General features: G+C 55.4%; 1 protein-coding gene across 1 annotated transcript in view; it reads right to left on the bottom strand.

Annotated features, from left to right (window-relative positions):
- The window catches only part of cdk5 (cyclin dependent kinase 5), a 47,593-nt gene that overhangs the window by 13,118 nt on the left and 7,559 nt on the right, over nt 1–26,916 (bottom strand). Inside the window, exons 2-10 of the mRNA XM_085992199.1 lie at nt 18,445–18,533; nt 18,242–18,309; nt 13,996–14,056; nt 13,063–13,119; nt 11,718–11,813; nt 10,632–10,706; nt 9,162–9,258; nt 7,036–7,105; nt 189–249 (exon numbers count right to left, since the gene is read on the bottom strand). Coding sequence (XP_085848325.1) covers nt 189–249; nt 7,036–7,105; nt 9,162–9,258; nt 10,632–10,706; nt 11,718–11,813; nt 13,063–13,119; nt 13,996–14,056; nt 18,242–18,309; nt 18,445–18,533 — 674 coding nt within the window. The remainder of the gene's footprint in view (nt 1–188; nt 250–7,035; nt 7,106–9,161; nt 9,259–10,631; nt 10,707–11,717; nt 11,814–13,062; nt 13,120–13,995; nt 14,057–18,241; nt 18,310–18,444; nt 18,534–26,916) is intronic.

Genomic DNA, 26,916 nt, shown 5'->3' with positions numbered 1-26,916 from the left:
CCCTTTATTCTCCCTTTCCTTCAACCACCTGTCTACCTTGATCTTAAATGTTGACATGGTCCCTCAATCACGGGAAACAGTCCCTTGTTAATTTTACACTGCCATCAAATCACCGTTTCACCTCCTGTGTTCTGTAACTGTCCTCAGGAGGAGGTTGAGGCAGAAACCAGCAGAAAAGCTTCATTCACCTTGTAGTCAGGTAGTTTGGTCATTGTGGGCCACTGCTCCTCTGTCGGGGTCCCCAGCAAAGTAACAACGTCAAGGAACATTCAGGGAGTTAGGAATGAGAAAAGGTAAGATAGAGACTGGGAGAAAAATGGGGAGTGGGAGACAGCGCGCGCGAGAGACGGAGCGCGCGAGACAGAGTGAGAGAGAGCAAGAGAGAGCGACAGAGAGAGTGCGAGTAAGATACAAAAAGTGGAAAACAGACAGAGACAACCCGAGGGAGCGAGAGATAGAGACAGATAAGGTGGGAGAAGGAAACGGAGACAGAATGAGTCAGATATAGAGAGAAAGAAACAGAGTAAGAGAGGAAAACACAATGAGATAGAGAGATCAGAGGTAGAAAGCTAGAAGACAGATTTAGGCAGACAGTGAAGACGTAGAGAGGAAACAATATGATGTCATTATTCCCGAGATTTTATACAGCACACAAGCTCTACACCCAAAAGATGTGAACAACATTTGATCTAGCTCTACCCTCAGGAACCCTTCCTGACTCCAAATAAAAACCTCATAAACGGTGTATTATCCCTCCTCGACCTGTCTGCAGCATTTTACACGATTGACCGCGCCATCCTCCTCCTCATGCTGTCAGGCTGCCTGACTGACGTCAAGTCTCAAAGGAGTCAGCTTCCTTCAGCCAAGCATAAAAGAGACCAAAGCCCTTGTTGGTTCTCACTATGAATCGCACTCCCTTTCCACCTCACTCTCTGACCACTTCCTCCAGCTGCAGTAAACTGTTTGCAACCTCAGTGTCGTGTTTGACCCTGAGCTGAGCGTCACGTCCCACATCCTCTCCATCACCTGCTCCACTTCCTGCAACCCCCCCTCGCGCCCCACTGCCAATACCCACATCTGAGAGAAGTCGCACAACACCAGGTTATAGTCCAACAGCTTTATTTGAAATCACAAGCTTTCGGAGCGCTGCTCCTTCGTCAGGTGAAGACGAAGGAGCAGCGCTCCGAAAGCTTGTGATTCCAAATAAAGCTGTTGGACTATAACCTGGTGTTGTGCAACTTCTCACATTTGTCCAGCCCAGTCCAACACCGGCATCTCCACATCAATACCCACATCAGCACTGGAGCAGTGGGTAGCACTCACTTGCCTCCGAGTCAGAAGGTCGTGGGTTCAAGTCCCACTCCAGACTCTTGAGCACATAATCCAGGCCAACACTCCCAGTGCAGTACTGAGGGAGCGCCGCACTGTCGGAGGGGCAGTACTGAGGGAGCACCGCACTGTCGGAGGGGCAGTACTGAGGGAGCGCCGCACTGTCGGAGGGGCAGTACTGAGGGAGCGCCGCACTGTGGGAGGGGCAGTACTGAGGGAGCGCCGCACTGTCAGAGGGGAAGTACTCAGGGAGCACCGCACTGTCGGAGGGGCAGTACTGGGGGAGCGTTGCACGACCCAAAGCACTTTACAGCCAATGCAGCACTTTTTAAGTGCAGTCACTGTTGTAATGCAGTCAATCTGCGCACAGCAAGCTTGTACAAACAACAGTGTGATAATAATTGAGATATAAATATAGGCCAGGACAGTTTGCATAGGCTGGGCTTCTATTCCCTTGCATACAGAAGGTTGAAGGGTGATCTGATCGAGGACTTGATAGGGTAGATTGAGAGAAATTATTTCCTCTGGTGAGGGAATCCATGACAAGGGGGCACAATCTTAAAATTAGAGACAGGCCATTTCGGAGTGAAGCATTTTTTCACACAAACGGTAGTGAAGATCTTGAACTCTCCCAAAAGGCTGTGGATGTTGGGGAATAATTGAAATTTTCAAGATGGAGATGGATAAGACTTTTGTTGGGTAAGGGTATCACGGGATATGGAGCAAAGGCGGGTAAATGGAGTAGAGGTGCAGATCAGCCGTGACCTCATTGAATGGCGAAACAGACTCGAGGGGCTGAATGGCCTCCTCCTGTTCCTATGAGGATGTGAAAGGGGCTTTGCTCTTTCCTTCTATCCAGACTTTTCCCACATCCAGATTCAATTTCTCCAAAGCCTTCCTTGTCCTTCTATCCTTCCCAGTCTATCAACTTCAATTTCTCCAAACCAGCTGCCTGTATCGTGTCCTACTCGCCCATCACTCCTGTTGTGGGTAACACTGGCTCCCTGCCCACCAGGGCATCTCAAGATTCTTAGCTTCAAATCCCTTCACACCCTCACTCACCGCCACCCCCCCAACCTCTGCACCCTTCCCCCAGCCATACATCCCCCCCCCCCAACCTCTGCACTCCCTCCCCCAGCCATACATCCCCTCCCCAACCTCTGCACTCCCTCCCCCAGCCATACATCCCCCCCCGCAACCTCTGCACCCTTCCCCCAGCCATACATCCCCCCCCCAACCTCCGCACTCCCTCCCCCAGCCATACATCCCCCCCGCAACCTCCGCACTCCTTCCCCCAGCCATACATATCCCCCCATCCTCTGCACTCCCTCCCCCAGCCATACATCCCCCTCCCCAACCGCTGCACCCTTCCCCCAGCCATACATACCTCCCCAACCTCTGCACTCCTTCCCCCAGCCATACATACCCCAACCTCTGCACCCTTCCCCCAGCCATACATCCCCCTCCCCAACCTCTGCACCCTTCCCCCAGCCATACATCCCCCTCCCCAACCTCTGCACCCTTCCCCCAGCCATACATCCCCCCCCAACCTCTGCACCCTTCCCCCAGCCATACATACCCCCCCAACCTCTGCACCCTTCCCCCAGCCATACATCCCCCTCCCCAACCTCTGCACCCTTCCCCCAGCCATACATACCTCCCCAACCACTGCACCCTTCCCCCACCTCTGCACTCCTTCCCCCAGCCATACATACCTCCCCAACCTCTGCACCCTTCCCCCACCTCTGCACTCCTTCCCCCAACCATACATACCTCCCCAACCTCTGCTCCCTTCCCCCAGCCATACATCCCCCCCAACCTCTGCACCCTTCCCCCAGTCATACATCCCCCCCCAACCTCTGCACCCTTCCCCCAGCCATACATCCCCCCCCCCAACCTCTGCACCCTTCCCCCAGCCATACATCCCCCCCGCAACCTCTGCACCCTTCCCCCAGCCATACATCCCCCCCCCAACCTCTGCACCCTTCCCCCAGCCATACATCCCCCCTGCAACCTCTGCACCCTTCCCCCAGCCATACATCCCCCCTCCCCAACCTCTGCACCCTTCCCCCAGCCATACATCCCCCTCCCCAACCTCTGCACCCTCCCCCCAGCCATACATCCCCCCCCCCAACCTCTGCACCCTTCCCCCAGCCATACATCCCCCCCCAACCTCTGCACCCCTTCCCCCAGCCATACATCCCCCACCCCAACCTCTGCACCCTTCCCCCAGTCATACACCCCCCCCCCAACCTCTGCACCCTTCCCCCAGCCATACATCCCCCTCCCCAACCTCTGCACCCTTCCCCCAGCCATACATCCCCCCCCCAACCTCTGCACCCTTCCCCCAGTCATACACCCCCCCCAACCTCTGCACCCTTCCCCCAGCCATACATCCCCCACCCCAACCTCTGCACCCTTCCCCCAGTCATACACCCCCCCCCAACCTCTGCACCCTTCCCCCAGCCATACATCCCCCCTCCCCAACCTCTGCACCCTTCCCCCAGCCATACATCCCCCCTCCCCAACCTCTGCACTCCTTCCCCCAGCCATACATCCCCCCTCCCCAACCCCTGCACCCTTCCCCCAGCCATACATCCCCCCCAACCTCTGCACTCCTTCCCCCAGCCATACATCCCCCTCCCCAACCTCTGCACTCCTTCCCCCAGTCATACATCCCCCCCCAACCTCTGCACTCCTTCCCCCAGCCATACATCCCCCCTCCCCAACCTCTGCACCCTTCCCCCAGCCATACATCTCCCCCCCAACCTCTGCACTCCTTCCCCCAGCCATACATCCCCCCTCCCCAACCTCTGCACCCTTCCCCCAGCCATACATCTCCCCCCCAACCTCTGCACTCCTTCCCCCAGCCATACATCCCCCCCCCCAACCTCTGCACCCTTCCCCCAGCCATACACCCCCCCCAACCTCTGCACCCTTCCCCCAGTCATACATCTCCCCCCCAACCTCTGCACCCTTCCCCCAGCCATACATCCCCCCTCCCCAACCTCTGCACCCTTCCCCCAGCCATACATCCCCCCTCCCCAACCTCTGCACCCTTCCCCCAGCCATACATCCCCCCTCCCCAACCTCTGCACTCCTTCCCCCAGCCATACATCCCCCCTCCCCAACCTCTGCACTCCTTCCCCCAGCCATACATCCCCCCTCCCCAACCTCTGCACCCTTCCCCCAGCCATACATCCCCCCCAACCTCTGCACCCTTCCCCCAGCCATACATCCCCCTCCCCAACCTCTGCACCCTTCCCCCAGTCATACATCCCCCCCAACCTCTGCACTCCTTCCCCGTCATACATCCCCCCCCAACCTCTGCACCCTTCCCCCAGTCATACATCCCCCCCCAACCTCTGCACCCTTCCCCCAGCCATACACCCCCCCCAACCTCTGCACCCTTCCCCCAGCCATACATCCCCCCCCAACCTCTGCACCCTTCCCCCAGCCATACATCCCCCCCCAACCTCTGCACCCTTCCCCCAGCCATACATCCCCCCTCCCCAACCTCTGCACCCTTCCCCCAGCCATACATCCCCCACCCCAACCTCTGCACCCTTCCCCCAGTCATACACCCCCCCCCAACCTCTGCACCCTTCCCCCAGCCATACATCTCCCCCCCAACCTCTGCACCCTTCCCCCAGCCATACATCCCCCACCCCAACCTCTGCACCCTTCCCCCAGTCATACACCCCCCCAACCTCTGCACCCTTCCCCCAGCCATACATCCCCCACCCCAACCTCTGCACCCTTCCCCCAGCCATACATCCCCCACCCCAACCTCTGCACCCTTCCCCCAGTCATACACCCACCCCAACCTCTGCACCCTTCCCCCAGCCATACATCCCCCCTCCCCAACCCCTGCACCCTTCCCCCAGCCATACATCCCCCCTCCCCAACCCCTGCACCCTTCCCCCAGCCATACATCCCCCCCAACCTCTGCACTCCTTCCCCCAGCCATACATCCCCCACCCCAACCTCTGCACCCTTCCCCCAGCCATACATCCCCCCTCCCCAACCTCTGCACCCTTCCCCCAGCCATACATACCCCCTCCCCAACCCCTGCACCCTTCCCCCAGCCATACATCCCCCCCAACCTCTGCACTCCTTCCCCCAGCCATACATCCCCCTCCCCAACCTCTGCACCCTTCCCCCAGCCATACATCCCCCCTCCCCAACCTCTGCACTCCTTCCCCCAGCCATACATCCCCCCCAACCTCTGCACCCTTCCCCCAGCCATACATCCCCCCCAACCTCTGCACCCTTCCCCCAGCCATACATCCCCCCTCCCCAACCTCTGCACCCTTCCCCCAGCCATACATCCCCCCTCCCCAACCTCTGCACTCCTTCCCCCAGCCATACATCCCCCCTCCCCAACCTCTGCACCCTTCCCCCAGCCAGACATCCCCCCCAACCTCTGCACCCTTCCCCCAGCCATACACCCCCCCCAACCTCTGCACCCTTCCCCCAGTCATACATCTCCCCCCCAACCTCTGCACCCTTCCCCCAGCCATACATCCCCCCTCCCCAACCTCTGCACTCCTTCCCCCAGCCATACATCCCCCCTCCCCAACCTCTGCACTCCTTCCCCCAGCCATACATCCCCCCCAACCTCTGCACCCTTCCCCCAGCCATACATCCCCCCCCAACCTCTGCACCCTTCCCCCAGCCATACATCCCCCCTCCCCAACCTCTGCACCCTTCCCCCAGCCATACATCCCCCCTCCCCAACCTCTGCACTCCTTCCCCCAGCCATACATCCTCCCCAACCTCTGCACCCTTCCCCCAGTCATACATCCCCCCCCAACCTCTGCACCCTTCCCCCAGCCATACATCCCCCCCCAACCTCTGCACCCTTCCCCCAGCCATACACCCCCCCCCAACCTCTGCACCCTTTCCCCAGCCATACATCCCCCCCCAACCTCTGCACCCTTCCCCCAGCCATACATCCCCCCCCAACCTCTGCACCCTTCCCCCAGCCATACACCCCCCCCCCAACCTCTGCACCCTTCCCCCAGCCATACATCCCCCCTCCCCAACCTCTGCACCCTTCCCCCAGCCATACACCCCCCCCCAACCTCTGCACCCTTCCCCCAGCCATACATCCCCCCCCAACCTCTGCACCCCCCCCCAACCTCTGCACCCTTCCCCCAGCCATACATCCCCCCCCAACCTCTGCACCCCTCCCCCAGCCATACATCCCCCCCCAACCTCTGCACCCTTCCCCCAGCCATACACCCCCCCCAACCTCTGCACCCTTCCCCCAGCCATACATCCCCCCCCCAACCTCTGCACCCTTCCCCCAGCCATACATCCCCCCCCAACCTCTGCACCCTTCCCCCAGCCATACACCCCCCCCCGCAACCTCTGCACCCTTCCCCCAGTCATACACCCCCCCCCCCCAACCTCTGCACCCTTCCCCCAACCTCTGCACCTCACCCCTTCGCCCTAACACTGGTGACTGAGCTTTCAGTCGCGTTGCCCTACTTTCTGGAACTCCCTTCTTAAACCCGCCACCTCTCGACCCTCCTTTAAAAACCATCTCAAATCCTATTTTGACCATCCGTCACCTTTGCCAACATCCCTTCCCAAGGCTTGGCCTCGGGATGTTTTGTACAATAACGGTGCTATATAAATGCAGAGTGCTGTTGTTGAAATCCTCCACACAGCTGAAAGCACAGGATTTAAAAAGGATATCGGAAAATCCTCTTCAACTGGTCGTCGACATCATTCCCAGGAAACAGCGGCCTTCCTGCATTTGCTAACTCTGGAAGGGAAAGTGTGTTTGTTAGTGGAACGCTGCATTGGGGAGGTCTAAGCAAGAGCCTTTCATCCAAAAATACAATCGCTTCTCAAACTGCGTAAGGAACACAAACTAATAAAGGGCATTTTAATCCCGTGAGGACTTACACAGTTTTTATTATTTAAGTGTTGTACTCGCAGTGACAACCCATCAGATTAAAAGCTGATGGTTGTTTGTATGTGCTTTCCCCCTCCCAGAGTGTGTCTCACTGTATTATTCAAAACTGTTTAGCTTTACCCTGGGGTTACATTTAATTTATTTCACAGACTGATACAGCGCAGGAGGGCATTCGGCCCATCGTGCCTGTGCCGGCTCTTTGAACGAGCTCTCCGATTAGTCCCACTCCCCCCTGCTCTTTCTCCACAGCCCTGCAAATTTCTCCTTTTCAAGTATTTATCCAACTCCCTTTTGAAACTTATTATTGAATCTGCTTCCACCGCCCTTTCAGGCAGCGCGTTCCGGATCATAACTCGCTGCATAAAAATGTTTCTCCTCTTCTCCCCTCTGGTTCTTTTGCCAATTATCTTCACTCTGTGTCCTCTGGTTACCGACCCTCCTGCCACTGGTAACAGTTTCTCCTTAGTTACTCTATCAAACCCTTCAAAATGTTAAACACCGCCCCTTCACCTTCTCTGCTCTAAGGAGAATAGTCCCAGCTTCTCCAGTCTCTCCACGTAACTGAAGTCCCTCATCCCTGGAACCATTCTAGTAAATCTCCTCTGCACCCTCTCCAAGGCCTTGATATCCTTCCTAAAATGTGGTGCCCAGAATGGGACACAATACTCCAGCTGGGGCCTAAGTCAGGGGAACATAGTGGCCAGCCCACATGATTTCCAGGGGTCGATACGCCGGTTAGGGGATAACCGTTAATGCTAGACTTGCCCAAACTGTACAATGATGTCTGTGCACGTTGAGTGGTCACTGATCAGGAGCTGGACCCACGGCTGACTTTCCCCAACCGAGAGGTCCTGAGGCCGAAAGCAACAACTAGCTCAGATCAGCAGACTCAACATAGGCTGGGGATTGGACCTGCCTCCCCCTGCTTCTGCACTTTTTTTTATTCATTTATGGGATGTGGGCGTCGCTGACAAAGCCAGCATTTATTGCCCATCCCTAGTTGCCCCTGGAGAAGGTGGTGGTGAGCCGTTTTCTTGAACCGCTGCAGTCCGTGTGGTGAAGGTACTCCCACAGTGCTGTTAGGGAGGGAGTTCCAGGATTTTGACCCAGCGACGATGAAGGATCAACGATATATTTCCAAGTCATGATGGTGTGTGACTTGGAGGGGAACTTGGAGGTGGTGGTGTTCCCATGAGCCTGCTGCCCTTGTCCTTCTAGGTGGAAGAGGTCGCGGGTTTGGGAGGTGCTGCTGAAGAAGCCTTGGCGAGTTGCTGCAGTGCATCTTGTAGATGGTACACACTGCAGCCACGGTGGTGGAGGGAGTGAATGTTTAAGGTGGTGGATGGGGCGCCAATCAAGCGGGCTGCTTTGTCCTGGATGGTGTCGAGCTTCTTGAGTGTTGTTGGAGCTGCACTCATCCAGGCAAGTGGAGAGTATTCCATCACACTCCTTACTTGTGCCTTGTAGATGGTGGAAAGGCTTTGGGGAGTCAGGAGGTGAGATACTCGCCGCAGAATACCCAACCTCTGACCTGCTCTTGTAGCCATAGTATTTATGTGGCTGGTCCAGTTAAGTTTCTGGTCAATGGTGACCCCCAGGATGTTGATGGTGGGGGATTCAGCGATGGTAATGCCGTTGAATTTCAATGGACGGTGGTAAAACTCTTGCTTGTTGGAGATAGTCATTGCCTGGCACTTGTGTGGTGAGAATGTTACTTGCCACTTATCAGCCCAAGCCTGAATGTCGTCCAGGTCTTGCTGCATGCGGGCATGGACTGCTTCAGTATCTAAGGGTAACCGTTTCAGTCCTACAATGGGCGAGGGCAGTTGATTCATCTGTTTGGGGGGGGGGGGGGGGGGGGGGGGCGGGGTAATCTTGTCGTTCCATCACATCTTTGAATTACCTGCAAATATGCAGCCAGCCGACCACATGTCTATGGAAGTCGAGTAAAGTTTGGCGCCGAACAGCACATCTGGGGGGCGATACCACAGTGTCACCACCTGCAATGGGCAAAGGACAGGTTAAACAACAGCAGCCTCAGGTCATTAATAGCGACACATTCGCACCCACCCTGCACAGCATCAGCGAACCTGCTCTGTGAAGCTCACCCATGCCAAGCGATTGGTATCGGGGCTGCGGCACACAGCAAGATACCATCTGCAACTGTGACTAGATCATCTGTTTTCAGTGATGTTGATTGAGGAATAAATGTTGGCCCAAGGACACCGGGAGAGAACTCCCCTGCACCACTTCGAATAACGGCGCGGGATACTTTACATCCACCTGAGAGGGCAGACGGGGCCTCGGTTTAGCACCTCATTCGAAAGAAGGCACCTCCAACAGTGTGGCGCTCCCTCAGTACTGCCCCTCCGACAGTGCGGCGCTCCCTCAGTACTGCCCCTCCGACAGTGCGGCGCTCCCTCAGTACTGGCCCTCCGACAGTGCGGCGCTCCCTCAGTACTGCCCCTCCGACAGTGCGGCGCTCCCTCAGCACTGCCCCTCCGACAGTGCGGCACTCCCTCAGTACTGCCCCTCCGACAGTGCTGCACTCCCTCAGTACTGCCCCTCCGACAGTGCGGCGCTCCCTCAGTACTGACCCTCCGACAGTGCAGCGCTCCCTCAGTACTGCCCCTCCGACAGTGCAGCGCTCCCTCAGTATTGCCCCTCCGACAGTGCGGCGCTCCCTCAGTACTGCCCCTCCGACAGTGCAGCGCTCCCTCAGTACTGCCCCTCCGACAGTGCAGCGCTCCCTCAGTACTGCCCCTCCGACAGTGCAGCGCTCCCTCACTACTGCCCCTCCGACAGTGCAGCACTCCCTCAGTACTGCCCCTCCGACAGTGCGGCACTCCCTCAGTACTACAATGGAGTGTCAGCCTAGATTCTGTGCTCAAGTCTCTGGAGTGAGACTTGAACCAACATCTTTCTGACTCAGAAGTGAAAGCGTTACCCACTGAGCCATGGCCAACACCCAAGTTGTTGGGTGAAGAGATGAGGATCTAGTGTCGTCACTGGCCTTCCATTTGGTCCATTGCTAGTTCCCTTCTTGGGTGACACACGTCAATCAACCGCCCCACCACTTCCCGGAGCCAACAGTGCCTTGGAGACTGGGCTAGGAGGGGGAAATTCCCCATTCCTCACCCCTAATGAACGGTGGGGGTGTGGGGATATCGGGTGACACAGGATCAACTCAGCAAGGGCGGCTAGACTGATGCCACTCTGCCCCGCCTCACCAATTAAGAAAGGCCTTTCGGGCATAATTCCAGTGGCTGGTCAAGACTACAGGATCCGTACCCAGGTTTTTAACTCTCCGACCCCACGCGAGTTTAGCAGTGGCAGAGCGACTCTATGAGGGTAATTTAAATTGCTCCCCTACCTCTGCAGAGTAACATCGGACAGGGATGCCAAAGGCCCGAGCCAGCCCAAAGTCCGCCAGCTTCAGCTCCCCGTTCTGTGTAGGCAGGAAAGAAACAAGAGGAGTGTGTAGGGAGAAGGGCGGAGCACAGCCTGTGCACTCTTTTAAATCCCAGCCATAGTGAATACATGAGGCACGCACAAGTATCACAACCACAGCTCGCAGGCTCTCCTGACTAACCCTAAGGGTCTCCCAGACTAGGTGTACCCCTCCCTCTCGAGATCCCTCCCAGACTAGGTGTACCCCTCCCTCTCGAGATCCCTCCCAGACTAGGTGTACCCCTCCCTCTCGAGATCCCTCCCAGACTAGGTGTACCCCTCCCTCTCGAGATCCCTCCCAGACTAGGTGTACCCCTCCCTCTCGCGATCCCTCCCAGACTAAGTGTACACCCCCCCACTCCCCTCACTCAATGATCTGCTCCAGACTAGACAGCACCTTAGGGTCTCTCTCAGGTCTGGGAATCTCCCCGAGGGTCTCCGGGTCTGGGAGTCTCCCCCGAGGGGTGTCTCCGGCTCTGGAGTCTTCCCCGAGGAGGGGTCGTCTCCGGGTCTGGGAGTCTCCCCCGAGGGGGGGTCCTCCGGGTCTGGGAGTCTCCCCCGAGGGGGGGGGGGTCTCCGGGTCTGGGAGTCTCCCCCGAGGGGGGGTCTTCGGGTCTGGGAGTCTCCCCCGAGGTGGTGTCTCCGGCTCTGGGAGTCTTCCCCGAGGAGGGGTCGTCTCCGGGTCTGGGAGTCTCCCCCGAGGGGGGTCTCCGGGTCTGGGAGTCTCCCCCGAGGGGGGTCTTCGGGTCTGGGAGTCTCCCCCGAGGGGGGGTCTCCGGGTCTGGGAGTCCCCCCGAGGGGGTTCTCCGGGTCTGGGAGTCCTCCCCCGAGGGGCAGTCTCCGGGTCTGGGAGTCTCCCCCGAGGGTCTCCGGGTCTGAAAATCTCCCCCGAGGGTCTCCGGGTCTGGGAATCTCCCCAAGGGTCTCAGGGTCTGGGTATGTCCCCAAGGGTCTCTCTCGGGCTCCAATGACTTACCCTGTGGTTCTCTGTTGGCACTCTCAGACTCACCCTGTTGATCAGGAGATTCTGTGGTTTCAAGTCCCTGTGCAGCACATTCCTGCTGTGACAGAACGCCAAGCCCTTCAGTAACTGATACATAAATGACTGTAGGAAGTGAACAAGAGAAACAAACAGATTATCGAGACACGCGTCTGCCCTGGAGTGTTTGATGGGACAGTGCAGATGGAGCTTTACTCTGTATCTAACCCGTGCTGTACCTGCCCTGGGAGTGTTTGATGGGACAGTGTAGAGGGAGCTTTACTCTGTATCTAACCCGTGCTGTACCTGCCCTGGGGAGTGTTTGATGGGACAGTGTAGAGGGAGCTTTACTCTGTATCTAACCCGTGCTGTACCTGCCCTGGGAGTGTTTGATGGGACAGTGTAGAGGGAGCTTTACTCTGTATCTAACCCGTGCTGTACCTGCCCTGGGAGTGTTTGATGGGACAGTGTAGAGGGAGCTTTACTCTGTATCTAACCCGTGCTGTACCTGCCCTGGGAGTGTTTGATGGGACAGTGTAGAGGGAGCTTTACTCTGTATCTAACCCGTGCTGTACCTGCCCTGGGAGTGTTTGATGGGACAGTGTAGAGGGAGCTTTACTCTGTATCTAACCCGTGCTGTACCTGCCCTGGGAGTGTTTGATGGGACCGTGTAGAGGGAGCTTTACTCTGTATCTAACCCGCGCTGTACCTGCCCTGGGAATGTTTGATGGACAGTGTAGAGGGAGCTTTACTCTGTATCTAACCCATGCTGTACCTGCCCTGGGAGTGTTTGATGGGGACAGTGTAGAGGGAGCTCTACTCTGTATCTAATCCCTGCTATACCTGCCCTGGGAGTGTTGATGGGACAGTGTAGAGGGAGCTTAACTCTGCATCTAACCCATGCTGTACCTGCCCTGGAGTGTTTGATTGGACACTATCACAGAATCACAGAAACCCCACAGTGCAGATAGAGGCCATTTCGGCCCATCGAGCCTGCACCCGACACATATCCCACCCGATCCCGTAACCCCTACACCAACACATATCCCACCCTATCCCCGTAACCCCACGTATTTAATCACCCTAACACTAAGGGTCAATTTATCATAGCCAATCACTAGAGGGAGCTTTACTCTGTATCTAACCCGTGCTGTACCTGCCCTGAGAGTGTTTGATGGGACAGTGTAGAGGGAGCTTTACTCTGTATCTAACCCGTGCTGTACCTGCCCTGGGAGTGTTTGTTGGGACAGTGTAGAGGGAGCTTTACTCTGTATCTAACCCGTGCTGTACCTGCCCTGGGAGTGCTTGATGGGACAGTGTACCTGTATGTAGGAGACATTGGGCTCCCAACAGACTTAAGGGTAACTGCATTTACCTTCACAATCTCAGGATCCAGGTCTCCATTACAGCTGTCAAAATATTTCTTCAAATCCTGAAACAAAAATCAAACTGTAAAGTGGCCAGGTACAGACACCAGTGAGTTTCCAGCCTGTAACTCACAACCGGGTACCTGTTATTCTATATATAAACCCCCCGAACCCCCAATTAGATTCCAGCCTGTAACTCACAACCGGGTACCTGTTATTCTATATATAAACCCCCCCGAACCCCCGATTAGATTCCAGCCTGTAACTCACTCCCGGGTACCTGTTATTCTATATATAAACCCCCCGAACCCCCGATTAGATTCCAGCCTGTAACTCACTCCCGGGTATCTGTTATTCTATATATAAGCCACCCCGAACCCCTCGATTAGATTCCAGCCTGTAACTCACTCCCGGGTATCTTTTATTCTATATATAAACCACCCGAACCCCTCGATTAGATTCCAGCCTGTAACTCACTCCCGGCTATCCGGTATTCTATATATAAACCACCCGAACTCCTCGATTAGATTCCAGCCTGTAACTCACACCCGGGTACCTGTTATTCTATATATAAACCCCCCGAACCTCTCGATTAGATTCCAGCCTGTAACTCACTCCCGGGTATCTTTTATTCTATAAATAAACCACCCGAACCCCTCGATTAGATTCAGGCCTGTAACTCACTCCCGGATGCCTGTTATTCTATATATAAACCCCCCGAACCCCTCGATTAGATTCCAGCCTGTAACTCACTCCCGGGTATCTTTTATTCTAAATATAAACCACCCGAACCCCTCGATTAGATTCAGGCCTGTAACTAACTCCCGGATGCCTGTTATTCTATATATAAACCACCCAAACCCCTCGATTAGATCCCAGCCTGTACCTTGCTGTCTTACTCTGTGTTGGAGACGGAGGCTGATGCAGGGATCTGTAGTTACCTGGTCACAATACTCGAAGACGAGGGTCAGCTTCTTATCGCTGTGTAGAACATCGTGTAGCCTTTGGAGAACATAAGAACATAAGAGATAGGAGGAGGCCATTCGGCTCTTTGATGTAATAGCAGAGCACTTGGAAAACAGCGACGGGATCGGACAAAGTCAACATGGATTTACAAAAGGTAAATCGTGCTTGACTAATCTACTGGAATTTTTTGAGGATGTAACTGGTAGAATAGATAAGTGAGAATCAGTGGATGTGGTGTATTTGGACTTTCAGAAGGCTTTCGAGAAGCTCCCGCATAAGAGATTAGCGTGTAAAGTTAAGGCACATGGGATTGGGGGTAAGGTACTGACTTGGATAGAGAACTGGTTGGCAGACAGGAAGCAAAGAGTTGGAATAAACGGGTCTTTTTCCGAGTGGCAGGCAGTGACTAGTGGGGTACCGCAAGGATCGGTCATAGGACCCCAGCTATTCACAATATATATTAATGATCTAGACGAGGGAACTAGATGTAATATCGCCAAGTTTGCAGACGACAAAAAGGTGGGTGGGCGTGTGTGCTGTGAGGAGGATGCAGAGAATCTCCAGCATGATTTGGACAGGTTGGGTGATTGGGCAGATGCAATATAACGTGGATAAATGCGAGGTTATCCACTTTGGTGGCAAAAACAGGAAGACAGATTATTATTTGAACGGCAATAGATCGGGAAAAGGGGAAGTGAAACGAGACCTGGGTGTCCTTGTGCACCAGTCGCTGAAGGTAAGCATGCAGGTGCAGCAGGCGGTTAAGAAGGCAAATGGTATGTTGGCCTTCATAGCAAGAGGATTTGAGTACAGGAGCAAGGATGTCTTGCTGCAGTTGTACAGGGCCTTGGTGAGACCACACCTTGAGTATTGTGTGCAGTTTTGGTTGCCTTATCTGAGGAAGGATGTTCTTGCCATGGAGGGAGTGCAGCGAAGATTCACCAGACTGATACCTGGGATGGCAGGAATGACATATGAAGAGAGATTGAGTCGACTAGGCTTATATTCGCTAGAGTTTAGAAGAATGAGAGAGGATCTCATTGAAACTTATAAAATTCTAACAGGACTAGACAGACTAGATGCAGGAAGGATGTTCCCGATGGCGGGGGAGTCCAGAACCAGGGGTCACAGTCTAAGGATAAGGGGTAAGCCATTTAGGACCGAGATGAGAAGGAATTTCTTCACCCAGAGAGTGGTGAACCTGTGGAATTCTCTACCACACAAGGCAGTTGAGGCCAACTTATTAAATATATTCAAGAAGGAGTTAGATATATTTCTTAAGGCTAAAGGGATCAAGGGATATGGGGAGAAAGCAGGGACAGGGTACTGAATTTAGATGATCAGCCATGATCGCATTGAATGGCGGAACAGGCTCGAGGGGCCGAATGGCCTACTCCTGCTATCTTCTATGTAAGTTTATGGCTGATCTTCTGCCTCACTCCATTCACCGGCCCTATCGCCATATCCCTTGATGCCCTTACTAGTCAGAAATCTATCGACTTCTGTTTTGAATATACACAATGACTGAGCCTCCACAGCCCTCTGGGGTAGAGAATTCCAAAGATTCACCACCCTCTGTGTGAAGAAATTTCTTCTCATCTCAGTCCTCAATGGCCTCTCCTTTATCCTGAGGCTGTGGCCCCTGGTTCTAGGCTCCCCAGCCAAGGGAAACATTCTCCCAGCATCCACCCTATCAAGCTCTGTAATAATTTTGTATGCTTCAATGTGATCCCCTCATTCTTCTGAATTCAAGGGAATACAGGCCTAGTTTACTCAATCTCTTCTCATACGACAGTCCCGCCATCCCAGGAATCAATCTCGTTAATGCGGAGGGAAGGAAAATACAAATCAGATCCCAAACCTCTGGCAGAGCAATGAATGTTTCAATAATGTGCCCATCAGTCATGAAAGGGAGGATAGTTCTGGGCCCGACTCCTGTTCCCAGCTTTTACACAACTGGATCAATACTAATGATAAGAGACTCCACCTCCCCCCGATCCCAGCCCCGAGCCCCCAAACCCGGTCCAGCCCCGCCCCACTGCCCAGATCCCAGCCCCGAGCCCCCAAACCCGGTCCAACCCTCCCCCACTGCCCAGATCCCAGCCCCTCCCCCACTGCCCAGATCCCAGCCCCTCCCCAACTGTCCCGATCCCAGCCCCGAGCCCCCAAACCCGGTCCAGCCCCGCCCCGCCCCACTGCCCAGATCCCAGCCCCTCCCCCAAACCCGGTCCAGCCCCGCCCCACTGCCCAGATCCCAGCCCCTCCCCCAAACCCGGTCCAGCCCCGCCCCACTGCCCAGATCCCAGCCCCGAGCCCCCAAACCCGGTCCAGCCCCGCCCCACTGCCCCGATCCCAGCCCCTCCCCCACTGCCCCGGTCCCAGCCCCTCCCCCAAACCCGGTCCAACCCTCCCCCCACTGCCCCGATCCCAGCCCCTCCCCCAGTCCACAATCCCAGCCCCTCCCCCAGTCCCTCCCCCACTGCCCAGATCCCAGCCCCTCCCCCCGCTGCCCAGGTCCCAGCCCCTCCCCCACTGCCCAGATCCCAGCCCCTCCCCCACTGCGCCGATCCCAGCCCCTCCCCCACTGCCCCGATCCCAGCCCCTCCCCCCACTGCCCCGATCCAGCCCCTCCCCCCACTGCCCAGATCCCAGCCCCTCCCCCAGATCCCAGCCCCTCCCCCAGCCCCCGATCCCAGCCCCTCCCCCACTGTCCCGATCCCAGCCCCTCCCCCACTGTCCCATTCCCAGCCCCTCCCCCACTGCCCCGATCCCAGCCCCTCCCCCACTGTCCCACTCCCAGCCCCTCCCCCAGTCCCCGATCCCAGCCCCTCCCCCACTGTCCCACTCCCAGCCCCTCCCCCACTGCCCCGATCCCAGCCCCTCCCCCACTGTCCCACTCCCAGCCCCTCCCCCAGTCACCGATCCCAGCCCCTCCCCCCACTGCCCAGATCCCAGCCCTTCCCCTACTGCCCAGATCCCAGCCCCTCCCCTACTGCCCAGATCCCAGCCCCTCCCCTACTGCCCCGATCCCAGCCCCTCCCCCCACTGCCCCGATCCCAGCCCCTCCCCCAGTCCCCGATCCCAGCCCCTCCCCCACTGCCCAGATCCCAGCCCCTCCCCCACTGTCCCACTCCCAGCCCCTCCCCCAGTCCCCGATCCCAGCCCCTCCCCCAGCCCCTCCCCCCACTGCCCCGATCCCAGCCCCTCCCCCCACTGCCCAGATCCCAGCCTCCCCCACTGCCCCGATCCCAGCCCCTCCCCCCCACTGCGCCGATCCCAGCCCCTCCCCCACTGCCCAGATCCCAGCCCCTCCCCCACTGTCCCACTCCCAGCCCCCAATCCCAGCCCCTCCCCCAGTCCCCGATCCCAGCCCCCTCCCCCACTACCCCGATCCCAGCCCCTCCCCCAATCCCCGATCCCAGCCCCTCCTCCACTGCCCCGATCCCAGCCCCTCCTCCACTGCCCCGGTCCCAGCCCCTCCCCCACTGTCCCACTCCCAGCCCCTCCCCCAGTCCCCGATCCCAGCCCTCCCCCACTGCCCCGGTCCCAGCCCCTCCCCCACTGCCCCGATCCCAGCCTCTCCCCCACTGTCCCACTCCCAGCCCCTCCCCCACTGTCCCACTCCCAGCCCCTCCCCCAGTCCCCGATCCCAGCCCCTCCCCCACTGCCCCGATCCCAGCCCCTCCTCCACTGCCCCCTGAACATTGTCCAGCTCCTTCCCCACTGCTCACTGAACCCAACGACCCCCACTGAACCATGTGCGCCGACCCCACTGCCCCTCAAACTATACCCTGAGCTCCCCGAAACCTGCCCCAGTCCCACTGAACCTTGCCCAGGCCCCAATGACTCCTGAACCCTACCTCAGCCCCCACTGCTCCCTGAACCTTGCCTACCACTGACCCCTGAATCTTCCCTCATCCCCACTGCCCCTTGAACCCTGCCCCCTGAACACAGGGGCCACATCAGCCATGATCTTATTGAATGGCGGAGCAGGCTCGAGGAGCCGAATGGCCTACTCCTGCTCCTATCTTCTATGTTTCTATGCATAGGGATAGTGACTGTTTCCATTACTCACCGGTGCCCTCGTGTGATTGAGCCCGGCACTGCACCAAAATAAAACGGTGCCTCAGACACTCAATCCTTTGTACCGCCCCGGGTCACCGAACCACACACACTAACATTTGCAGAGCAGGCACCGCCTGCTACTGACAACACTCTTACCTCACAATATTTTTATGTTTCAGCTCCTTCAGAAGGCAGATTTCTCGCAGGGCTGAACTGGGGACACCCTGAGAGAAAGGGAACAAAAACGTTGTTACTCACAGCGGCTGCAGGCAGTTACACGGTGGGGGTGGGGGTTACAGTGACACCGAGGTGGGGGGCACGCCCCGTGTGATAGCGCGGCGTTAAAAGTCATTATTTACCTCATCATCATCATCCAGACGAACCCTCTTCAGTGCTACAATTTCATGGGTTTCCCTGTTCTTTGCCTTAAACACCGTCCCGTAGGTCCCTGTGAGGCAAGGACACGGAGCTGTTGTTATTTCCCATCTTACCGAACTAACTTGAGTTTTAGACACCTCTTGTAGTTCCAGACACTTACAGGTGGGAGAGACACCAGCAGGGAGCGAGGGAGACACCAGCGGGGAGACACCAGCGGGGAGACACCAGCGGGGAGCGAGGGAGACACCAGCGGGGAGCGAGGGAGACACCAGCGGGGAGCGAGGGAGACACCAGCGGGGAGCGAGGGAGACACCAGCGGGGAGCGAGGGAGACACCAACAACAACTTGTATTTATATAGCACCCTTAACATAGTAAAACGTCCCAAGGTGCTTCACAGGAATATTTTAAGACAAAAAAATTGACACCGAGCCACATAAGGATAAATTAGGACAGGTGACCAAAAGCTTGGTCAAAGAGGTAGGTTTTAAGGAGCGTCTTAAAGGAGGAAGGAGAGGTAGCGAGGCGGAGAGGTTTAGGCAGGGAATTCCAGAGCTCAGGGCCCAGGTAACAGAAGGCACGGCCACCAATGGTGGAGCGATTATAATCAGGGATGCTCAAGAGGGCAGAATTAGAGGAGCGCAGAGATCTCGGGGGGGGGTTGTGGGGCTGGAGGAGATTACAGAGATAGGGAGGGACGAGACCATGGAGGAATTTGAAAACAAGGATGAGAATTTTGAAATCGAGGCGCTGCTTAACCGGGAGCCAAGAGAGTGAGGGAGACAGACAGACACTAACACAGAGAGAGAGAGAGAGAGAGAGATAATCTTAAAATTAGAGCCAGGCGATTTAGGAGTGAAGCCAGGAAGCATTTTTCCCACACAAAGGGTAGTTGAGATCGGGACCCTCTCCCCAGTTGGCTGTGGGTGGGAGGAGGGGTGAGGGGTCACTCGGAGACTCTGAAACTGACTATTTCAGTTGACCGCCAAAGTGCTGCTCAATTCCAGAGCGTTTAGCCTCATAGTAGAAGTGAGAAACTAACGGGCACTTTGCAAAAATTGAAGGTCACTGTAACCATTCAGAATATAGGAGCAGGATTTGCTCATCAAGGTGTGTAACTTGAGTTGTGGCTTAAAATCGATCAAAAGTAACTTCTGGAAGCTGGGGAAGTCAGAAAACCGTGGCATGTGGAGCTCAATGTGGGGAAGTGTGCGGTCATCCACCCAAGGAAGATAAATCAGAGTATTTTCTAAATGGTGAGAAGCTGGGAAACTGTGGGGGGAGTGGTGAGATTTAGGGGTTCAAGTACAGAAATCACTAAAAGCTGGAAGACCGCTACAGAAATAATGGCCCTGAATTTGTGGTCGGAGGTTTCCCGCGAGGAAATGCCTCCGATCCGCAAATAAAATGCCGGCGTACCTGGTGGTCCGGAGACTGGCGGTCCTGGGCCTCTCGGGTACCCGCGGGCGGAGGCCCACGTATCCCGGGGGCGCAGGCGGTTTGCAAACGCCCCCCGAAGATCACGTGGGCCAGCCCAACCAATGAAAGAAGGGGGGTCCCTGTTCATACTATGGGGATTCTGTATGTACCCCAAAAAATACATGTACACATCAAATTAAAAAATTACACATTCAAAATTAATTAAAATACCGTTTAAATATTTAAAACAAAAATTTATTTATTTGAAAAGATAAATTTAAATGTTTTAAAGGGGCTAAAAATAAACTTACCTTATCGCACAGGTTTTTTAATGTATAAATGATTGAATTTTTTTTTTAATGTATTTTGAAACTCTTACGCTGGTAAACGCAAGCCTTGCGCCTGATTTTACCGGCGTAAGAGTTTCACGGGCTTTCGCTGGGCAGAAGTTGGGCAAATAGCCCAGCTCTCCGCCCGCGGATGCCCTTTTCCTGGGGATGCGGATGATCTGTCAAGAAAATTTCACACATGCGCTTCGCATGCCTAAACCCGGAACTTGCGTGGCCCTTACGGCCGCATAACACACCTCGTACACACCCATAGGGGCCGCAAATTACGGCCCAATTTTAACGGTTAATTGAATGTTGGGCTTTATCTCAAGCGGGGCTGGAATACAAAGGGGAGGAAGTGATGCTTCAGCTGCACAGAGCTCTGGTTAGGCCCCGTCTGCAGTCACTGCGGTCAGTTCTGGGCCTCAGGAAGGACAGACTGGCCTCGGAGGGGGAGCAGCACAGACTCACCAGACTGACACCGGGGCTAAAAGGTTAAATTATGGGACAGTTTGCACAGACTGGGCTTGTATTCCCTCGAGTACAGAAGATTAAGGGGTGATCTAATCGAGGTGTTTAAAGGAGTTGATAGGGTAAATAAGAAATCGGAGCAGGAGTCGGCCATTCGGCCCCTCGAGCCTGCTCCGCCATTCAATAAGATCACGGCTGATCATCGACCTCATCTCCACTTTCCTGCACTATCCCCATATCCCTTGATTCCCTTAATATTCAAAAATCTATCGATCTCTGTCTTGAATATACTCAACGACTGAGCCTCCACAGCCCTCTGGGGTAGAGAATTCCAAAGATTCACCACCCTCTGAGTGAAGACATTTCTCCTCATCTCAGTCCTAAATGGCCGACCCCTTATTCTGAGACTGTGACCCCTGGTTCTAGACTCCCCAGCCAGGGGAAAACATCCTCCCTGCATCTACCCTGCCAAGCCCTGTAAGAATTTTGTATGTTTCAATGAGATCAACTCTCATTCTTCTAAACTCTAGAGAATATAGGCCTAGTCTACTCAATCTCTCCTCATAGGACAAGCCCCCCATCCCAGGAACCAGTCTGGTGAACCTTCGCTGCACTCCCTCTATGGCAAGTATATCCTTCCTTAGGTAAGGAGACCAAAACTGTCCACAATACTCCAGGTGTGGTCTCACCAGGGCCCTATATAATTGCAGTAAGAGGTCTTTACTCTTATACTCAAATCCTCTTGTAATAAAGGCCAACATACCATTTGCTTTCCTAATTGCTTGCTGTACCTGCATGTTAACTTTCAATGATTTGTGTACAAGGACACCCAGGTCCCTCTGAACACCAACATTTCCCAATCTCTCACCATTTAAAAAATACTCTGATTTTCTATTTTTCCTACCAAATTGGATAACTTCACATTTCTCCACATTATGCTCCATCTTCCATGTTCTTGCCCACTCACTTAGTCTGTCGAGATCCCCTTGCAGACTCTGCATCCTCCTCACAACTTACATTCCCACCCAGCTTTGTATCGTCAGCAAACTTGGATACATTACACTCGGTCCCTTTATCTAACTCATTGATGTAGATTGTGAATAGCTAAGGACCCAAGCACTGATCCTTGTGGTACCCCACTAGTTACAGTCTGCCAACCGGATAATGACCCGTTTATTCCTACTCTCTGTCTTCTGTCCTTTAACCAATCCTCAATCCATGCTAGTACATTACCCCCAATCCCATGAGCCCTAATTTTGTGTAATAACCTCTTGTGTGGCACCTTATCGAATGCTTTCTGAAAATCCAAATACACCACATCCACTGGTTCCCCGTTATCTACCCAGCTAGTTACAACCTCAAAAAACTGCAACAGATTTTTCAAACACGATTTCCCTTTCATTAATCCGTGCTGACTCTGCCCAATCATATTATTGTAGGAATGTCTAGTTCCCATCCAAAGACTGAGGTCCACTCAGGCACTCAAACAAAACAAAGTTTAATGGAAACTAACAGGTTTAAACAAGTAACTGCAGGAGAACATCGAGTGTAGGTCTATTCAGTTCGGAGGCTCCACGAGGACTGCTGGCTGGTCCCGTGGTTGACGTCATGACGTCATCACGTTCTTCCCGCCAGTGGGGGATCACGTGATATACGGCGTGACGTCATCGCGTTTAACCGCACTGTTAAAGTAATCACGCTCTATACAAGTAAACAGTATAAATAAAGATACAGACTCAGGCTGTAGCTAACTTGTTGTTAAAGGGAATTATATACAAACGATCTGAGTCCTTTAGTGGCTCCGCCACATGTGCCCCCCCAGAATTGTCTTTAACAGCAAAAGTGAGACAATGAGGAGGCCTGACAAGCCTGTCCGAGCGACTTCTGTAACCCTGGAGTGGAAGCTGGTGGCCGGTGGTCGAGCTGTCGGGTGGTTGTGGTGGATCTGGCACAGCGACTGTGGGCGGTCGGCCCCATTTTGGCGGTTGAGCGATTTCGACTGGGCGGTCCAGGTCTAAGTGTGCCGGCTTCAGCCGGTCAACCGATATGTGGTCCAGTTTACCTCCGATATCGACTGAAAAGGATTTGTCTCCCGGCTCTAATAACACGGAAGGGACCAGCGTAAGGAGGTTTGAGCGGGTCCCGGTGAGCGTCGTGGCGGATAAACACGTACTCGGCGCTTTTCGGCTCAGTTGGGACGTGGGAGCTCTGTAAGCCGTGATGCGACGTAGGCACTGGAGCGAAACATCTGGCCGCTTCCTGGTGGCCGACGAGTTGCTGGGATGTGGACCATGGCTCTGTTGGAGACGGGAGGAAATCCCCTGGAACTCGTAGTGGCTGGTCATATACGAGTTCCGCCGAGGAGGATTGTAAATCTTCTTTGGGCGCCGTACGAAGACCCAAAGGGACCCAGGGAAGTCTGTCCACCCATCCCGCGCCTTGAAGACTGGCCCGCAGAGCGGCTTTGAGTGACCTGTGGAATCGCTCGCACAGGCCGTTCACCTGTGGATGATAGGCGGTGGTGCGATGTAGTTTGGTGCCGAGCCCCTGAGCCACAGCGTTCCAGAGCTCAGAAGAAAACTGCGGTCCACGATCGGAAGAGATGTCCGCCGGTACGCCGAAACGAGCAACCCAAGAGGAGATGAAAGCTCTGGCCACGTCTGCCGAAGTGGTGGAAACCAAAGGAACTGCCTCTGGCCATCTAGTGGTGTGGTCTACCATTGTGAGGATGTGTGTAAAACCTTGAGAAGGTGGAAGCGGCCCCACGAGGTCCACATTCACGTGGTCGAATCGACGCTCCGGAACAGCGAAGGTGGCCAATGGAGCTTTTACATGACACTGTACCTTGGCCTTTTGGCAGACCACGCAGGTGTTGGCCCAGTCGCGGACATCTAGGTGCATACCCCTCCAGACGAATTTTGATGACATCAGCCTTTGCGAGGCCTTCATGCCAGGGTGTGGCAACCCGTGTATGGCGTCGAACACTTTTCGGCGCCAGGCGACTGGTATGATAGGGCCGGGAGCTCCCATGGAGACGTCGCAAAGTAGCGTGGTGCCTGCGGCATGGAATTTGACGTCGGCTGCTTGGAAGCTAGAGGGGCTGGTCCTGTATGCTTGGCCCTCCGGGTCCGAGGCTTGATCCGCAGCCATGAGGGCATAGTCGATTCCGAGTTGGACTGCTTGAACAGTCGCGCGGGAGAGACAATCCGCCACCAGGTTGTCTTTGCCGGACAAATGCTGAATGTCCGTGGTGAATTCTGAAATGAACGTCGGGTGACGTTGTTGCCGAACTGACCACGGTTCGGCGGTCTTGGCCATAGCGTACGTTAGTGGCTTGTGGTCTACAAAAGCCGTGAACGGACGCCCCTCGAGTAAGAACCGGAAATGGCGGATGGCTAGAGAAAGGGCCAGCAACTCCCGGTCGAAAGTGCTGTACTTTCTTTCGTTTCGCCATAGTTGACGGCTGAAAAACGCAAGCGGCTGCCACGTCCCATTCACCCACTGTTCCTGCACTGCGCCGATTGTGTAGTCCGATGCGTCGGTTGTAAGGGCAATGGTGGCACCTGGAAGCGGGTGCGCCAGCATGGTTGCGTTGGCCAAGGCGCCTTTGGTATCGACGAACGCTCGGTCCATCTCGGCCGTCCAGCTGATCGGATCCTTACCGGACTTGGCCTTGAGGGCCTCGTACAAGGGCTGCATAAGCAGAGCCACCTTAGGGACGAACCGATGATAAAAATTGACCATCCCGAGGAACTCCTGTAGGGCCTTGATGGTCTGCGGGCGCGGGAAAGATGTAACCGCCTCCACCTTCGTCTGTAAGGGAATTGCGCCGTCTGATGTAATGCGGTGGCCCAAGAAATCAATCCGCTGCAGGCCGAACTGGCACTTGGCCGGGTTGATAATCAAACCGTGTTGACTGAGGCGTGTGAAGAGGGTGCGCAAATGGCAGAAGTGCTCCTCTTTGCTAGGGCTGGCGATGAGGATGTCGTCGAGTTAGACGAAGAGGAATTTTAGGTCCCGAAGCACGGAGTCCATTAAGCGCTGGAAAGCCTGTGCAGCGTTCTTTAAGCCAAACGGCATCCGCAGAAATTCGAACAGGCCGAATGGGGTGATGACTGCGGTTTTCGGGACGTCTTGCGGGTGCACGGGGACCTGGTGGTAACCGTGGACGAGGTCGACTTTTGAAAAAAAGGAATTTCCCACCAAATGGGCCGAGAAATCTTGGATATGCGGGATCGGGTACCCATCAGGAGTAGTGGCGTCGTTCAGGCGTCGGTCGTCACCGCATGGCCGCCATCCACTGCCAGGTTTCGGAACAATGTGGAGAGGCGAAGACCAGGGACTATTCGACCGGCAAATAATCCCCAGCCGCTCCATCGTGTCGAACTCCGCTTTCGCAGCCGCGAGCTTGCCGGGTTCGAGTCGTCGGGCCCGTGCGTAAACCGGGGGGCCGATAGTGGTGATGTGATGTTCCACACCATGTTTAGTAGCCGAGGAGGAGAAAGTGGGCCTGGTCAGGTCTGGGAACTCTCCGAGGAGCCGAGTGAAGTCGTCTGGAGGTGGGACAGTGCGCGGCACGGCATTACCGCGGTGGCATGGGATGGAGTGGAACGTGGCCGCATTGATCAACCAGCGGTGCCTGACATCGACCAGGAGGCCGTTGGCGCACAAAAAATTCGCCCCAAGGATGGCCTGCGTGACTTTGGCCGTGATGAATTCCCAGTGGAAACGCTGGCCACCAAAACACACCTGGACCCGCCGCCTTCCGAAGGTCCGAACGGCCACGCCATTAACCGCCGCGAGGGCAGGGCCGTGGCCCCCAGCTAGTATATCAAGATTTGACGCAGGTAGGATGCTACACTGCGCCCCGGTGTCGCAAAGGAAACGTCGACCAGATAGGGAGTCAGTGATGAAGAGAAGCGGGGCACTCGTTAGACCCGGTCCTCTTTCGCCAGGGTGTCTGTAGATGTTTCTCTTTTTTGTGCGAAAAACTGCAGGGAGGGCGGCAGCATCTTGCTTTCGCGCCAAAACGGGCGTGGTAAAAGCACAACCCCGCTGATTGAGGAGCTGGAGCAGCGTCTGTGGGGGATGGGCGCCTCGTGGCCGCGCAGTGCTGTTGTGTCACCGCGAAGATGTCCGCTTCGGCAGCAAGCTCCGCGCAGTCTGTGACTTCGGACCTGGCTAGGGCAGCCTGAACTTGCTCCGGGAGTAGGCTGAGGAATAGCTCCCTGAAGAGGAAGCATTCCAGCTCGGACCCGAGGAGCGTGAGCATCTGGCTCATGAGCTCGGACAGCTTGGAGTCCCCGAGGCCGGGCATAGCGAGCAGCCGGCGGGCGCGCTCCGACTTCGTGAGCCCGAAGACCTGCAGCAACCGTGCCTTTAAGGTGTCATACTTGCGATCAGTAGGCGGACTACCGAGTATGCTGACGATCCGTGAGGCTGTGGCGCTGTCAAGGGCGGAGACCACGTAATAATAACGGGTCTGATCCGCAACGATGTCCCTGATGGCGAACTGGGCTTCAGCCTGGATGAACCACGCGGCTGGTTGTTGCTCCCAGAACTGCGGCAGCTTCAAGGTAACAGCATTCGTTTCCATGTTGATTATCTTCTGCGAAAACCGTTCGCAAAAGTCAGGGTCACCAATGTAGGAATGTCTAGTTTTTATCCAAAGACTGAGGTCCACTCAGGCGCTTAAACAAAACGAAGTTTAATGGAAACTAACAGGTTTCATAGAGTCATACAGCACAGAAAGAGGCCCTTCGGCCCATCGCGTCCGCGCCGGCCATCAAGCCCTGTCTAATCTAATCCCATTTTCCAGCACTTGGTCCATAGCCTTGTATGCTATGGCATTTCAAGTGCTCATCCAAATGCTTCTTGAATGTTGTGAGGGTTCCTGCCTCTACCACCCTTTCAGGCAGTGAGTTCCAGATTCCAACCACCCTCTGGGTGAAAAAGTATTTCCTCAAATCCCCTCTAAACCTCCTGCCCCTTACCTTGAATCTATGCCCCCTTGTTATTGACCCCTCTACTAAGGGGAAAAGTTCCTTTCTATCTACCCTATCTATGCCCCTCATAATTTTGTATACCTCAATCAGGTCCCCCCTCAGCCTTCTCTGCTCTAAGGAAAACAACCCCAGCCTGTCCAGTCTCTCTTCATAGCTGAAGCGCTCCAGCCCAGGTAACATCCTGGTGAATCTCCTCTGCCCCCTCTCCAATGCAATCACATCCTTCCTATA

The sequence above is a fragment of the Somniosus microcephalus genome, chromosome 7 (assembly GCF_052327205.1).
Source record: "Somniosus microcephalus isolate GS21.2 chromosome 7, FLI_Smic_1.0, whole genome shotgun sequence".
Lineage (NCBI taxonomy): Eukaryota > Metazoa > Chordata > Chondrichthyes > Squaliformes > Somniosidae > Somniosus > Somniosus microcephalus.
This window is presented reverse-complemented; position numbering and strand designations above follow the sequence as displayed.